General features: G+C 29.6%; 2 protein-coding genes across 2 annotated transcripts in view; both read left to right on the top strand.

Moving 5' to 3' along the window:
* Positions 1 to 9,131: 9,131 nt before the first annotated feature.
* LOC102584472 (ornithine decarboxylase) lies at positions 9,132 to 10,728 on the top strand. Its single transcript, XM_006342028.2, has one exon. It carries the CDS (start codon positions 9,231 to 9,233, stop codon positions 10,524 to 10,526), a length of 1,296 nt encoding a protein of 431 aa, XP_006342090.1. The 5' UTR covers positions 9,132 to 9,230; the 3' UTR covers positions 10,527 to 10,728.
* A 3,871-nt stretch (positions 10,729 to 14,599) lies between these two features.
* LOC102584137 (uncharacterized) overlaps positions 14,600 to 16,227 on the top strand; it is a 2,797-nt gene continuing 1,169 nt past the window's right edge. The window contains 3 exon segments of the mRNA NM_001288042.1: positions 14,600 to 14,764; positions 14,847 to 14,932; positions 15,595 to 15,852. Coding sequence (NP_001274971.1) covers positions 14,653 to 14,764; positions 14,847 to 14,932; positions 15,595 to 15,852 — 456 coding nt within the window. The 5' untranslated portion in view covers positions 14,600 to 14,652.

Here is a 16,227-nt window from a genome sequence, read left to right as displayed (position 1 = left end):
TTCGAACGAAAAAATCACTTCAACGATTGATATGTTTACCACTGTTTTTGTCGTGTTTCACCTTTTCGATAGAAAATAAAATTACATGAATTTGGATTGATATTTTAAAATATATTTATTTAAATTGAGATGAGAAAAATTATAATTTAAAATTTTTTTTGTGTTTAAAATATTAAATTTTAATTACAAAAATATTGAGTTAATTTTATCTAATTTAAATCTAATAGTTAGATTAATTTGCGAGAAGCGAAATATAGCAACTCATTTTGGAAACTGAGGAATTACTTGTTTTTCTTTTAGTTAATTAAAAAACTTGACCATCCATTAAAGTTTTGGGTCTTTTTTTTTGGGATAAGGGTCTGAAAAATATCTCAACTTTGGTCGAATTTGTTGTTGCGATACTAAACTTTCATGAGGACTTATTACCTCCCTAGACTATTTAATACCGTATTTTTTACCCCCTGAACTATTTAATAGTGTATTTTAAAGGTATACATGTGCCCACGTGAACACATTACTATTTATAATTTTGCATTATTTTTTATGTCCACGTGGGTAAATATATATGTTTAAAATACGGTATTAAATAGTCTAGGGAGGTAATAAGTCCTCATGAAAGTTTAGTATCGCAACAGCAAATTCGACCAAAATTTGAGTATTTTTCAGATCCTAATCCCTTTTCTTTTTTTTGTAGTAACCGAGTATTTTTCTTTGTTATCAACAAAGCTTCAACTTCGAAAAAAAGAAAAACAATGAACTACATAGATTTAAATTCATCAAGAAAAATGGTTCAAATATACTCAAATATTATTTTACAGTACTCTCACACTGAAGTTTTGTTACGGATCAATGAAACAAGATTGTTTTTTTAACAACAGAAATAATATTAGATCGAAAATTTAACGAAGAATAAAATCGCTAGTAAAGGAACAAACTTAATTATTATTATTTTTCCCCTTACTCTTTTGAAAATTGATAGACTAACCTATATTATACAGTCGAAATCACGTACTCTTTCCTTAGGGGAGAAAACAGCTTAACAACAATTTGCAAACAAAGGTAAGAGCTTTTCTTGTTGTTTATTTTTCACCTACCATTTTTTTTGGGACATAATATATACTCCTAGTTTATACGTATTTTAACTATTTTATTGACTATTTGCTATTTTCCATTCCATTAGTAATTTAATATAAGTACATGATAATTTTGTCATCAAGGCAAAAACGAATCAAAAATATTATCGAGTGTTTAAGTCTGAAGCTCATTGTTCTAGCCCTAGGACACAAATGATGATATCCTTATTAGCATTTACTTATTTTACGAAAGATTCAAATATCTAAGGATGAAATAGGAAAAATTAAAAGAAATGCACAGTATAAAGTAGTAAAATTGTGTAGAAGTCATAAAGTGTCAATTGACATAAACAAATATTTTTATTCTAGCTACACAATATATTTTTTTAATGTAGGAGTGTCGACACTCCTCTTTCTAAACAAAATTCCAACTTCATATAAATCTGATTTCAAATCATATTTTAATATCGTATATCCAAATTAATTGTAAATCTTTTTGAAAATGATAACATGCCTAACTAGATTAACGGTGTACATTTTACGTAATTTAAAGGGTACTCTATTTGTTGGTGCAAAGAGACGTAGTAAATGAGATTAGTGATTAGTGGAACAGATTAAACCTATGGTCATGACTCATGCCATTACTTAATTAACTACTCCAAACTGAGATTTAATTATAATAAAAAAAACGTGGTAATACCTATTTCGTACAAGCAACAGTAACTAACTAACAAAGTATGGCATAAGTATTGAATTATTGTGCATCAAATAATAATAAAAAAAAGACAAGTGAGACCTACGTGTACATACAAACATTTGTCAACAACCTAATTATTTAGAAGTATTTTAATAATTTAAGAGATGGCAAAAAATCATTGGCAGAATGGAGCGATATAATATTGGGTTCACCTAAACTCAATATTTCTAATGTGTAGAGGGGTATCTATATATTTTCTTACAAAACTAAATATAATGAATCTACAAATAAAAATATTAAAAGACTAATTCATTGAAATTTAAATTTTGAATCTGTTTCTCGAGCTTAGCATAAAACACCACCTAAGTTTAGTTGGAAATTTGCATGTAAGGAAATAATTCTACGTCAATCTCCATGATATTTTCTGCCATGTGCACTACATTTTGTCCTTTTCGAAATTAATAATGCATTGGATTATTGATGTGTAACTTATCTTAAAAATGGTGTATGGATTAAATGTGATTTTGTTTTATTTTACTTTTAGATCGATTTTGGTTTAGTGGGTTTGGGGGGAGGGGGGGGTGTGTTCTTGCTTTGTGGTAAAATGGTAGGTGTTAGATTTGAATGTTGAATTAAAGTTCTAAGAGAATTATATTTTATTTTTTATTTTTTCAGAAAAAAAAATGGTTTTTTGATTTTGTGGGTAGATGTTGGCACCAAGAAGAATGAAAATATGATTGATTCTTCTTTTTTTTTTTGGAAAAAAGATCATTACTTATAGAGCTTTAAATACTTACATAAATAAAATTTAAGACTTCCTATGAATAAAAAATTTGAGTAATCTAATAAATGAAGTATTAGATTTGTTTGTATAAAATCATTGGAAGATATTGTGAGAGTGAATTTTCAGGTTCAGATTAAAATGTTTGAATTTTGATATAGTTAAGGCTACAATTTCAAAGTTTGGCCTTGCCAAGGCCATCTTCAATCATATATGTATGAATTTTGATCTCATCAAGGCCATCTTCAATCGTATATGTATGAATTTTGATCTCATCAAGGCCACCTTCACTCATATATGTATGAAGTTTGTCGACAAGTTTATAGCTTCAATAAAAAATATCTAAACTTGACCGTTGCAAACTATTATATATCTAAAATCTTGTTAAGGTCAAAATTTTAGTTAAACATATTTGAAGTTGAATTTTTTTTCAACTCCCCAACTAGTCATACTAAATTTTAGGCAAAACATCTGATGTTTAACCTTCACAAGTCCACACTTCAAATAAAAACTTTCGAAGTTATACGCAAATTTTTAACTTTAATCGCATACTTTTAAAGTTATTCCCAAATCCAAAAGTGGGTATTTGTTCACTTCGTCCAAGAATAATGTTCATTAATTTGCTTGGCTAGTCAAGCATGGGCTAATTTATAGATCTTTGGGCTTCGATTGCCGAGGAATAGAGGCTTTATTACACAAATTTGGGCGATATTTCGACTTTTCAGAGGCCCAAACAGGTTTAGCCCATTGCAATATTTGGGCTGTATTGTAGCCCATGACTTTATTATAGGAAAACTCATATGTTAAATGTATTTTAAGTGCATCAATTATTCCCCGGAATCAAATCGACTGCAAATGAGCAAGTATTGTGAAACTTTTTGCGATAATAATAACATACCTAGTATAATCCGATTAATGGAATCTGAGGAGAGTGGTGGATAGCAGGTACATAACCTTGTTCTTTGTATCTAGTGAAGGTAGAAGAAGTTGCTTTCGTAGACCCTTGGCAAAAGAGAAAGAAAATAAAAATAATTGATTCAACTAATTCAAATTTGCGTCATGTCAGATCTACTGGAAACAACGAAAACGCCCCTAAAGTTTGACATCTTAATTTTGGATATATGAGTTTGAAATACTTTCAAGATAAGTTGCAAATGTTCAAGACATGCATGTATTGGAATATTGTGGCAGCTTGACCAGAAAATTATGATTTCTAATTTTTATCACCGTCATGATTCATGAATATTAGCTTTGAACAAATTAATATCTTATTGTTATTTTCAAGACTATCAAAAACAAATTCCATACTATTCTCATTATGCTAACTGCTTACCAAATCAAATTTAGTCATCAATTGAAAGCAGGCAAGACGGTGAATATAATTGTGATAACTCTAAATTTTTTATTAACATTTATTGCGACCAATCCAAAATATCCATATCGACTAAGACCTTATTGACCAAGCGGAAGAAGATAGCCCGTTGATTGGTTCACATTATCACGTGTTTTTGCTTCACTTTTAGAAGAAAGTAAAACACAAATGTACAACTACTATTAAAAAAAATGTATTGAAATCACTTCCAAAATTATTAATTTCATCTTCTAATCGTTGACAGCCTTAAAAATACATTCTTACTTGACTAATTAAGCTTAAATACACTCTTAATCATGCCACGTGAGCGGGATACATCCCTAAATACTCGTTAAATTTAGAGGTATTTTTAACATTTTATCGACTTTTTATTAAGAATTCCATGCTTCTACGATATCACTTACTATGTCATGTGGCAGATAATGAATGCATTTAATTAAGTTCAGTTAGGAGGACAACATAAAGATATTCTAGATAAACATAATGTGTTTAATTATGGCACGTCAAAACTGTTACCTACCCCTTTAATTTAGCAAGGTGTGTTTCTTGTGAAAACTAGAAGTTTTCCTCTCTAAACACGATTTGCGTCAGGTGTTTACATCGAATTGTATAGATTTATTATTATTTAGCAATTTAGTGAAGTGAAAATACATGTTGGTTAATTATAATTACATTTTAATATTTATGTACAAAAATATATTATATACTTAACTTGATATAAATATCGAATACATTAAATTTTTACCGTCAAATATAATATGTTCATAAAATTATGACACGTAAAACTGTTAATTACCTACCCCATTAATTTATCAACATATATTTCTTGTGGAGACTAGAAATTATTCCTTTCAAAAACACTAATCGCCACATAGTATTCTCACCTACCCCATTATCCTACAAAATGAGGCCAACTTTTTTTAATATATGATAAAATTCAACGTTTTTTTCAGCAATAATTGTGAACAAGTTGATATAGGAAGCTTCATATTCACGTGTAGGTCTTAACTAATGTACCAAAATGTCATGCTACAGTTCGGTCCAATTACAAAATAACATTCGAGTATAATTGTTTGGTTGAAGTAATTAGGAAAATTAATTAATTTGTATTCAAATAATTGTAAAATTAATATTGGGTTGGAGAGATGATTAGGAAAAAATAATTAAAAATAACTTATGTGGTATTTCGTTGGTCGTATGAGAAAAAAGTAATACTCATGTAGTTGACTGCAACATTTGATTGGTGGTACTAAATAATACTCACGGTAAGTTATATAATATAATGAAAGTTTTGGAACAACGATATATAAAGTTATCTTTATGTGTGTTTTATAAGTTATAGATTCGACGTAAAATTAATCATTGATTCTGAAATTAGGAGGCTTATAGACTGACTATATTACACCTTTCTGTATTGTGACTCTTTAACAAGATATGTATATATATAAAAATAGATAAAAGCATAATATTTGAATGAATCTCTGTCCAACACTTAGTTGCTCTTAGATTCCTTTTTATACATACATATATTAATGGTTTTTGAACAAACTGCATAATTTTGTCCATAAAAATTCAGAGCGATTCGATTCTTTGTATGAAGAAAAAATTGAAAAAGGACCATGCTATAGACTGCTACTTTATTGGAACCATGTTAATGTGGACCCTCCACAAATAATTCAACATAAAAAGGCCAATTCAAATTTCTAATTTTCTAATTATATTCTCGTACACTTACCTAATTTGCTTGCATGTGAAATAGTTAGGTCTGTTTAGTCGTCCAAAGACATTTGTAAAATTATATTATAATTAAATGACACTCATATTTATCCCCACGTCTAACACGACATTGTTTAGAGAAATTTGTATATATTTTCTATTAAAATCCAAGTAGCAAAAAAACAAAAAAAAATTTAATAAACAAAAAGAACTTACTTGTAAGGCTTGTGATGTAATGAAATATTAGGACGAGTTTGACTTTTATAGCATAATTTTATACACTTTATTTTACGCAAGCAATTGATTATATGATGACATGTGTTTAAGTACAACAAGAATATACACAATATAGTTTTGCAAAGGAGGGTGCTGTATAGATATAGTCTTCTATTCTATCTTAAGAAGGAAGATAGTTTATTTTCGATAAATTTTTAGCTCAAATAAAACAATGTAATAAGATCAAGTATAGCAAGAAAATACAATAGTCACAAAGAAGACATGCTAAAAATAAAAAACAAAAGTCGAATACAATAGCGACAACAAATAATATAGTAGCCAACAATAGCTACAAACATGAAAAAATAATTGTATACATTGAATTTATTTTATTGTTATAATTGCTTCTTCACTAATTTATATATATATATATATATATATATATAGTTGTATTTTGTCTTGTTAGCAAACTAAATTTATCTCAACAATATTCGACATTTTAAAATTAAAAAAAAGTTATTTTACTTTTACCCTTATTTTCTATTAACGAAATATTAGTTAGGTGAGATGTTCAATGAAAACTATATAAAACGATAATTATATATACTTGGATGATATATTATAAGGAAAACATTATGCACACTATCTATTTTTGTGAGACTGTAAAAATGATCTGACAAATTAGGTCATGTAGCAATATTATGATAATGTGCAATTCTTTTATTTTACTATTTAGTAAATCAGATCTAGCATGCAATAATAAAAAGTAAAAAAAAAAAAAAAAAAAAAAAAAAACCACAAGCCAAATTTGATCAAAGCCCTTAGGGGTTGTTGACTCGTTGGTACATTTGGTAAAGGGTTGGTGAGACTTGAAAAGGTTGACTGTTGGAAACCTTGAAAAGAGGTGTATATGTATTTGTTTTTTGTTTTTTGGTTTTCATGTGGTGTTTGATCTCTTTACGTGTTTATCTGATATTGAATTCCAATAAAATTTAAATTTACATTAAAAATTCTATACTCCCTAATAAAAATGACTTTGTATCCAAAGAGATTCTTGGCGTTTATTATGGGCACGATACTTAGTCCTTCTTAATATTAGGAGTTTACTTAGTAATTTCCAAAACTTCTTTATTGTAGCTTTCTTACAGTAAAATTTATTTGTTTTTATATGTATTTTGTAAAAGAAATTATATTTTAAGAAGTAGTTTTGACTAATTCATTTGACTTTTTTTAAATATTTAATAAGCATATTTTATTTTATCAATATTTTTTAAAAAGTAATTTTACATTTAATTGAAATATACGTGTTAAATTATTAATAAGGAATTATTTGGTCATAAATTTATGATAAGACTTTTATCTTAAAGAATATAATTTTCTACTAATACCATTAAAAGAACAACAACATTAATTTGTAACATTTTCCTGCTAAAAGTTATTTCTAGTGTTACTGAAAAATATATATTTTATTTGCTGGCCATAATATATTAAATCTTATAAAATACTTTTTAATTTTATTTTTTTAAACTTAGTTAAACAGAATATATTAACTACTTTAAAAAAATATATTAAAACTTAGTTAAACAGAATATATTCATTAACGACAACAAAGTGCCTTGAGACCACCAAAATTCACATTTTTCATGTGCCCGTTTCATTATTTACCTCGAGATCTGAAATTGAAAAAAAGAATTAGAATAAAGTTGAAAGACCCACTGCCACAAATCAATCATGCATTATCTCTTTTAAATAGAAAAGTATATTTTTGTGGACTTTTTATCTCATATAAATAAGAGTCAATATGTGTAAAATAACGTCAATATTAAGTATTAAATATTTATCAAATAAAAAAATATGCTATTTTATTTTCGATTAGTTAAAAAGAAGAGTGTGTCGTCATATAAATTTGGGATAGAAAGAGTATTTAATGAAATTTTGAATATATATAAATTATTATGATTAAGTTTAGAATAATATATTCAAACACGTGACATGTATATATTGACTTGACATAAACATTCTATAAGAACAAATTTTTATTGCCCAAATACTTTGAGTTGGGAGAGTGAACTCTTTGAGTGTGACCTCATAATAACTAGAAGTTTTACATGCAATTTGAGAGTTAAGTCTTCGTTGATATGGGGCGTTAAACTTCTTTATAATTGATTTATGATGTAAATCGAGTTAGTCGGTTGTAACTCCTTATAATTGGATAAATCTACAAGGAACACAAATTAGTCGAGATTCTAAATAACATATTTTCTTATATAGTGTGAATATAAATTAGTTAACTATTAGTCGTAAATATACTAGAAGGTTGGACCAATAATCGTAATTGTGAAAGAGAAGATAAATTAATAGACAAATTTAATAGTATTAGTATTATGTATCAAATGAAATTACAAGCACTAGATTGCAACTTTAATTCTGTATAAACCACACAATAACAACTACAATAATAACTACAATAACAACAACAATAACAACAACAACAACAACAATAACAACAATAATAATAATGAGAAAATCTATACATTCTATACTTTAAATCAAGCAATTTGATGTTGAATGTCATTTATCATAATACAAGTTTATTAATATGATAAATAGTAGACATCAATTTTTAAAAAAAATACAATTTGTTGCAAATACATTATACAAATGATTATTTATTAACTCGATATAAAGGGATAAATATAAATTTTCACTTTTAATTAAAAATTTCAGTTTGAATAATATAAAAAAAATAATCCAACAGGAATCACTTTCTCCGGCTGATTTTTACACCCAAATGAATAATTGGAATCTAGCATATAATATGACAATTTGGACTTTTGCGATGTTTTTATTTTGTGGTCCTATAATATGTACTAACGAATTGTTTGGAAGTTGCCTTGCAGTTGAATTACGCAAGTATATATTCTCTATATATAACATTATGTTTAGTACTGATTACTACGTAAATTACTAATATATAAAATTAATATGATATTTAAAAAATTTCGTAACTACAATAAACATACAAGTAATAAGAAAATTTATGTATTTGATATAATGGAAAAAAGAAATCATGCAATATAGATTTGATTTGAATTGACATACCAAAAAGTACACACTTTATGATTTTATTAATATAAATGATAATTAATTAAATTTAATTTCGTTGACCACCTACCCCTTTAACAACTATTATTTTTTTTCTTAAAATAAATAAATAAAATAATAAATTACACATTTTTCTCTCTTATTTTCCTCTATATATTATGGTTAACATTGTTTGAGGTTTCTCCGTCTCAAAGGGAACAGAGAAAAACACACAAAATATATTTCGGTCCCTTTTTTCTTTGTTTCCCTTTGATTCCTTCTTCTCTTTGGATGGCCGGCCAAACAGTCATTGTTTCCGGTTTGAATCCGGCGGCCATTCTTCAGTCCACAATCGGCGGAGTTCCGGTGGCAGCAGCGGCGGAGAACGGCCATACCAGAAAAGTTGTTCCTCTGTCAAAAGATGCCCTTCAGGATTTCATGGTTTCAATCATAACCCAGAAATTACAGGACGATAAACAACCATTTTATGTTCTAGATTTGGGTGAAGTTGTTTCCCTTATGGAACAATGGAACTCTGCTTTACCAAATATTCGTCCGTTTTATGCTGTGAAATGTAACCCTGAACCTTCATTTCTCTCCATGTTGTCTGCTATGGGTTCCAATTTTGATTGTGCTAGCCGTGCTGAAATTGAGTATGTTTTGTCTCTTGGTATCTCGCCGGACCGGATTGTTTTCGCTAACCCTTGTAAGCCGGAATCCGATATCATTTTCGCCGAGAAAATTGGGGTTAATCTCACAACTTACGATTCCGAGGATGAAGTTTACAAGATCCGTAAACATCACCCGAAATGCGAGCTTTTGCTTCGAATCAAACCCATGAACGACGGCAACGCCAGATGCCCAATGGGTCCAAAATACGGCGCATTACCGGAAGAAATCGAGCCGCTCCTCCGTACAGCTCAAGCCGCTAGACTCACCGTGTCCGGCGTTTCCTTCCATATCGGCAGCGGAGACGCCGATTCCAACGCTTATCTAGGAGCCATAGCCGCAGCGAAACAAGTTTTCGAAACAGCAACTCAACTCGGAATGCCAAAAATGACGGTACTCGACATCGGCGGCGGATTTACCTCCGGCCACCAATTCACCTCCGCTGCTCCCGCCGTGAAATCAGCTCTGGAAACCCACTTCCAGAACTCCCCGGAGCTAACAATCATAGCTGAACCGGGTCGTTTCTTCGCAGAAACGGCGTTCACTTTAGCAACAACCATCATCGGCAAAAGAGTCAGAGGTGAATTAAAAGAATACTGGATCAACGATGGGTTATACGGATCGATGAACTGTGTACTTTACGACCATGCTACGGTGACGGCGACGCCATTAGCGTGCATGTCGAATCGTAACAACCTCAACTGCGGCGGGTCGAAAACGTTTCCGTCGACTGTATTCGGGCCCACCTGTGATGCACTTGATACCGTGTTGAGGGATTACCAGTTACCGGAGCTGCAGGTTAATGACTGGCTGGTTTTTCCTAATATGGGTGCTTATACAAAAGCTGCTGGATCAAATTTCAATGGATTTAATACATCCGCCATTGGTACTCACCTTGCTTATGCTTATCCAAGCTAATGATTAATTAGGCTTAAATTAGTATGGTGGTTGTAATTTTATTTTTTTCTTCTAATTTTGTCGTTGTTTGGTAATTTATTTGCCAATCAGCTGGTAGTTTCTTTTTTGTCTCATAAGAAAGGCAAGGATTTGCCAATTGGATTTGCTTGTAGTTATATTTTATGTCTAAATAATCCAATTTCATCTATTGAATTTTATGTTCGAATGATTAATATCAACTTAAATTCATGATACACCAAAATGAGTGGTCGTGCAATGGTGAGGCTATATCATACTTAATGAGAGTTTTGAGTTTGAATATGGGTATGAAAAAAATTCAATTGGGAGTGCAGCCACCAAATAGACGCGATCTGAATTTAGTTGGGACTCCTACGTAGACTCCGGACACAAGGTAGAAAAACGAAAAAAGAAAAAGTTAAATTCATGATATAAATTTCAAAGAATTAAATTTTTTTTATATAAATTTCAAAGTTATATTTAATCCACTCCCCCAAATTTGTATATGGCATGTGATTTGGATTGCCCATCACACTGCAATCAGAATATGATGAAAGTATATTTTTGGGTCGATACAACAAATATAAAAATGCAAAACTATTCGAATATATTAGTTCATGATTTACAATTTATGAAGGATATATCATATTCTCTCATGAAAGGAATCTTGAGACTCAATAAAAGAGCAAGTTGAACTCGAGGTACATTGATTCTTTTGAACTCTTCAAAAGAACTGAAATTGTGGCCTATAAATTAGTCTTACCACTTGCTCTATCACAATTCATTTAGTTTTTCATGTTTCGAAAATATTCTTTGAGATTCGAACTATATTATTCAACATAATGTATATATTGAACACATACTTGTAATTTTCACTACATTCCCTTCATTTTTTTTATGATAATATTTTATGTGATCATAAAAGCATGTTCGTTAATGATAAATAAAAAAGGTTGAAATAAAAAGATTATGAAGTAGAAATAAAAATTATATTAAAGTCCGATTATATTTATATTGAGCTAATAATGCTGGGAGACAAAGAAGGTGAGATTCCCTCCTAAATTATTGGAAGAAACTACCTATCTAAATGACGACGAATCCAATGAATAAAGTGAAACCCTACTTTAAATTTATATATTCTCATGATATCTGTCATTTCTACGACAACCACAAATTAAATATTCATCACTTTATTAAAAATCAAGAAAATATTCTTTCTATCTAGTTTTACCTTTACTATTTCGAAAAGATGTAGCTCATAAACGTATTTTTGGTCTCAATCAAAGGTGGTATTATTTAAATTTTAAGAATTAAAATTATTAATTTGATCATGAATTTAAATATAATTTTATAAAGATTATTAAAAAGGTTATTGGAGAGATATGAATTAGGACGTTAGGGATTAATTTTAGTATACAATTTTCTTGATATAAAAGCTCAAAAGGCAATAAAAAGGAACAAATGGATTAACATTCATTATTTCAAACATATGAAACACTACAAGTTGAAATAATAGTAAATATACTACGTCTAAGTATATTAATTTAGCTTTTAGGAATTAATTTAATTTGATTTAACTTTGAAATTGGCATAGTCATTTGTTGATAAATGAAAAGTATCAAATAAATGACGAGTGATGGAGCATATCAAGAAAAAAAATGTGAGTGCTATGTGTGTCACATCATTTTATTAGAATGAACGGTTGAAATAAACGAGTTGCAATGATTGAAACATTCAAATAATTCTTAAGAAAGACGGTTGACAATGAATAAATAAATTTTTCTTTTTTCATTATTGTTGACACCTTCTAATCATGTTAATTATGGTAGTGAAAAAACAAACATTGTGATTTTCTTTCATCATCAAATAGTAATTATTTTAAAACTATATTAAATTCTTTTTGAATCTATGGTGAATCATAAATGGACTTGGTGACATCATATAGTAGTATATCTTCTTTCACACTAATATTTCATCAAACTATTTTATGTGATTATTTTTACTATAACACATACAAAAAAAGTAGGTACACTATTAAATGTTTGTTCATAATACATCATGGTGGTCTTTTTAAATAAAAAAATCTACTACCAATGAGAAGAATACACAAAAGAGAAAGATTAAATATAAGTATTTGGGAGGGTATGGTTGTTCTTTCTCTTTTGTTGAATAAAATAAAAGGGGGCAAGTGAATGGTCAAAGTGATATTATTTTTAAATTAAGCCTGGATTGTAGGTAATGTCAAAGAATAGTTTAATTAAGATAAAATTATTAAATACTTTAAATGAGTAACTTAATTTTCCAAATCTTAAACTGCGATTTGGTTCTTGATCTCATGATAGGGGCTTAATTATATTTGAGATTCAACCACCTAAGCTAATAAATTATTTCGAAGAATAAGTTATAAGCAAATTGTGCTTGACTAATCTTTTTAAGAAAGTGCTTTTGAGAGTCAAATTACGATTAAGGGCAAGTATTAATGCACTTTTAATATTAAAATTATTTTATTGAGAGAAACTAGTTTAAACATCTATTACAAAAAAAATAAAAAAATATTTTTATCAAATTAAAATATTCATATTTAAATTTTCAATCAATATTGTACATTTTTGAAGGGTTGAAATCTTTTTTTTTTTTTTTTTCTAATCTTACAAAAACATTGTTGTTACCCTCTTCTTGTTTTCTAATTCTGTAAAATAATACGTAAACGTAAAATAAAATACAAAATCTATTATATAAAAATAAAAAATAAAATTATTAAATAGAACTTAACAAAACATATGAGATATGTTAATTAATTAATAAGACATATATAAGTAAATATATGTATATGGAAGGGACATTTTCGTCTTGAAAAAAATAATTATGCTTTTATTAAAAAACAAATTTTTTTAGCTTCTTCCCAACAGCAGAAAAACTGCTTCTGCTTCTATTTAAAAACGATTTTACAGGTTTGCCAAACACCTATTTTTTCAAAATAAGTGTTTTTCTCTCAAAATTATTGCTTCTGGCTCCCAACAGCAATGCCGAACATGCTCTTAATTTTTCAAATCTTAAACTGCGATTTGATTCTTGATCTCATGATAGGGGCTTAATTATTATATTTGAGAGTCAACCACCTAAGCTAATAACTTATTTCGAAGAATAGGTTATACTGAGTCATTTTACCACTCGATGAAACAAAAATCATTTAATCAATCAATTATATTTCAGTCTGATACATTTTTGTTCGTACGTATAAACAGGAAATAATGACATATTCGGTGTAATTTTACGAGTGAAATTTGGAGAGGGATCATACATATAATATTTTATGAAAATACAGTATGTATGCATTTATGATCATAACTGGTCCAAGCCTTTTCTATTAAAGTCCAGTTCTCTGTGGGCTTGGGCCCAAAATGTGGAAATTTTCCTAAAGAAGTCAAGATGTTTCCACATAATTATGATTAATGACATAATTAAGGAAGTTTCAACTAACCATTGGTGGAGTTTAGCTTATGTTCAGTGTACTGCGCCTTTAAATAGCTAATCATGCACTCATGACTTCAACGAGGGTGCGTGTACACAATCTTATTCTTTATATTATAAAAGTAGAGAGTCTGTTTTCAATAGACACTCAATTAAAATAAATATCGTAGCAAAAAATCATGTTGAAACCAATGAAAAAGAGAATCGTATCATAAAATTTCCTATCGTCTTAAAGGGTAATATTATGATTTTCTTTTTAAATTGCAGGTAGGAGAAGAGAATTATATAGTGAAAATCGAACCTTTACCAGACAAATCTAAAGAGACGAGAAACTATTCACTCGGACCCTTAAAACAAAATATTTATATATTAGATATATATAATTTTTTTTTTAATGACGTGAATAATATGGAAAGATTAATTCAACGGTTCAAGACATTCAAATTAGACACAATTATCGAGGTTAAATTCAATCAACTGAGTTACTAACATCTCGTTACGGTCTTTTGTGGTTAGGAATTTTGTTTAAGACAGCAGGAGATTTTACACAGTAAAGTCGGCAAAGGCAACGGTATATATTGAGTCTCAAAATTTTCCTTTGTTTCATCTTCCTTACATTACAAAGTCAATAAAAATCTGTAAAGCTTCACTGATAGCCATGGAAACTTTGACGTCTTCTGCCACAACTACCCCTTCTCTATCCGTCTTTGCTCCTAAATCCAAACATCTTTCTTCTCGTAAATTTGTCAAGTTTTCAGTTTCACGCAAAAGTATGTAATTTACTCATTTTTCTCATGTTTTTTCAATCATTTATTGATTCTAATGCTAATCTTTTTGTTTTTGTTTTTTCAGATAATGGAAATGAACCCGATCTTCAATCTGACGGAAATGAAGGCACAAGTATCGTTCCCATCTTCAACAATCCTACTCTCTCCAAGGTATTTTTGATTGATCGAGCATAAAGTTGATATTTTTATTTGATTTGATTGTTGTGTTTCCATGAAATTATGGTGATTTTTGAGGTTTTGATTTGTGGGTTTATTGTATCTAGAGGTATTTTTGATTTATCGACCTGAAAGTTTAATATTTTTATTTAATTGTCGGGTTTCCATGAAATTATGGTGATTTTGAGGTTTTCATTTGGGGGTCTTCTCAATCTAAGGGTATTTTTGATTCATCAACCTCGAAGTTGCTTAAATTCTTTTTTTCGATTTTATTGTTGGGTTTTGACGAATTTGGGTTTTTGACTGCTAGGTCTACTCATTTAATGTGATTTTGATTCATCAGAACGCGAATATACTTCTCTTTCTTTGATTTAATTATTGGGATTCACAAAATTATGGTGAATTTGGGGTTCTGATTGGTGGGTGTAAGAGTATTTTTGATTCGTCGCCCTCAAAGTTCCTTTTTTTCCTTTGGTTTGATTCTTGTGTTTCGACGAAGTTGGGGTGATTTTGGGATTTCAATTGGTGGATTGTGCTGAACCTTTTGAATTATCATCTTCAAATTTGAGTTCTTTCTTCGTTTAAATTGTTGTTTTTGACGATATTTTGGTGAATTTGGGGTTCTGATCTGTGTGTCTTTCGAGGATTTTTACCAGGATGCAGCTATGGGTTTGGCCCTTAGTGCAGCTAATGTAAGAGGCTGGACTACTGGCTCGGGCATGGAGGGGCCACCTGTGCCTGCTGGTTCGGATTCTGAATCCAGTACTGAGCAGATTTCCACCTTCCCTTGGTCTCTCTTTACTAAATCTCCACGAAGGCGTATGCGTGTGGCCTTTACTTGCAACGTCTGTGGCCAACGAACTACTCGTGCCATCAATCCCCATGCCTATACTGATGGCACTGTTTTTGTCCAGGTACTTTACTAACAAGCACCTTACAAGTTACATTGATTGATGAAAGAATAAATTAGTGACCTTTCTTATGTAGCTTATAATTTTATATCTTTATTGAAAAATAGAAGAAAAACGCTTCCCTTAGAAGTAAGAAAGGATCTTTCTAGAAAAAAGTAATGAGGACTTGGTAAGGGTCTTTCTAGACAAAAGTTGAGAGGACTTGTTTCCTAAGGGATACAATTTTACCCTATTCAACCGAATTTATTGAGAAATATAACTTCTTTAGGCCGAGGGATCGATAACGAGATTTTGAATCATCGTATTGGTCTTATGGTATATTTCAATATTGAGGATGAGACCAAAGATTTGCATTGGTTGATAAACTCTCCCCGGGGC

This window comes from Solanum tuberosum, unplaced genomic scaffold (genome assembly GCF_000226075.1).
Source record: "Solanum tuberosum cultivar DM 1-3 516 R44 unplaced genomic scaffold, SolTub_3.0 scf00032, whole genome shotgun sequence".
Classification (NCBI taxonomy): domain Eukaryota; kingdom Viridiplantae; phylum Streptophyta; class Magnoliopsida; order Solanales; family Solanaceae; genus Solanum; species Solanum tuberosum.
Note: the sequence above shows the minus strand (reverse complement) of the source record. Positions and strands in the feature narration are given on the sequence as shown.

What these genes read in the sequence shown, in the direction of transcription:
- LOC102584472 (XM_006342028.2), top strand. Translation starts at nt 9,231, where the DNA reads ATGGCCGGCCAAACAGTCATTGTTTCCGGTTTGAATCCGGCGGCCATT.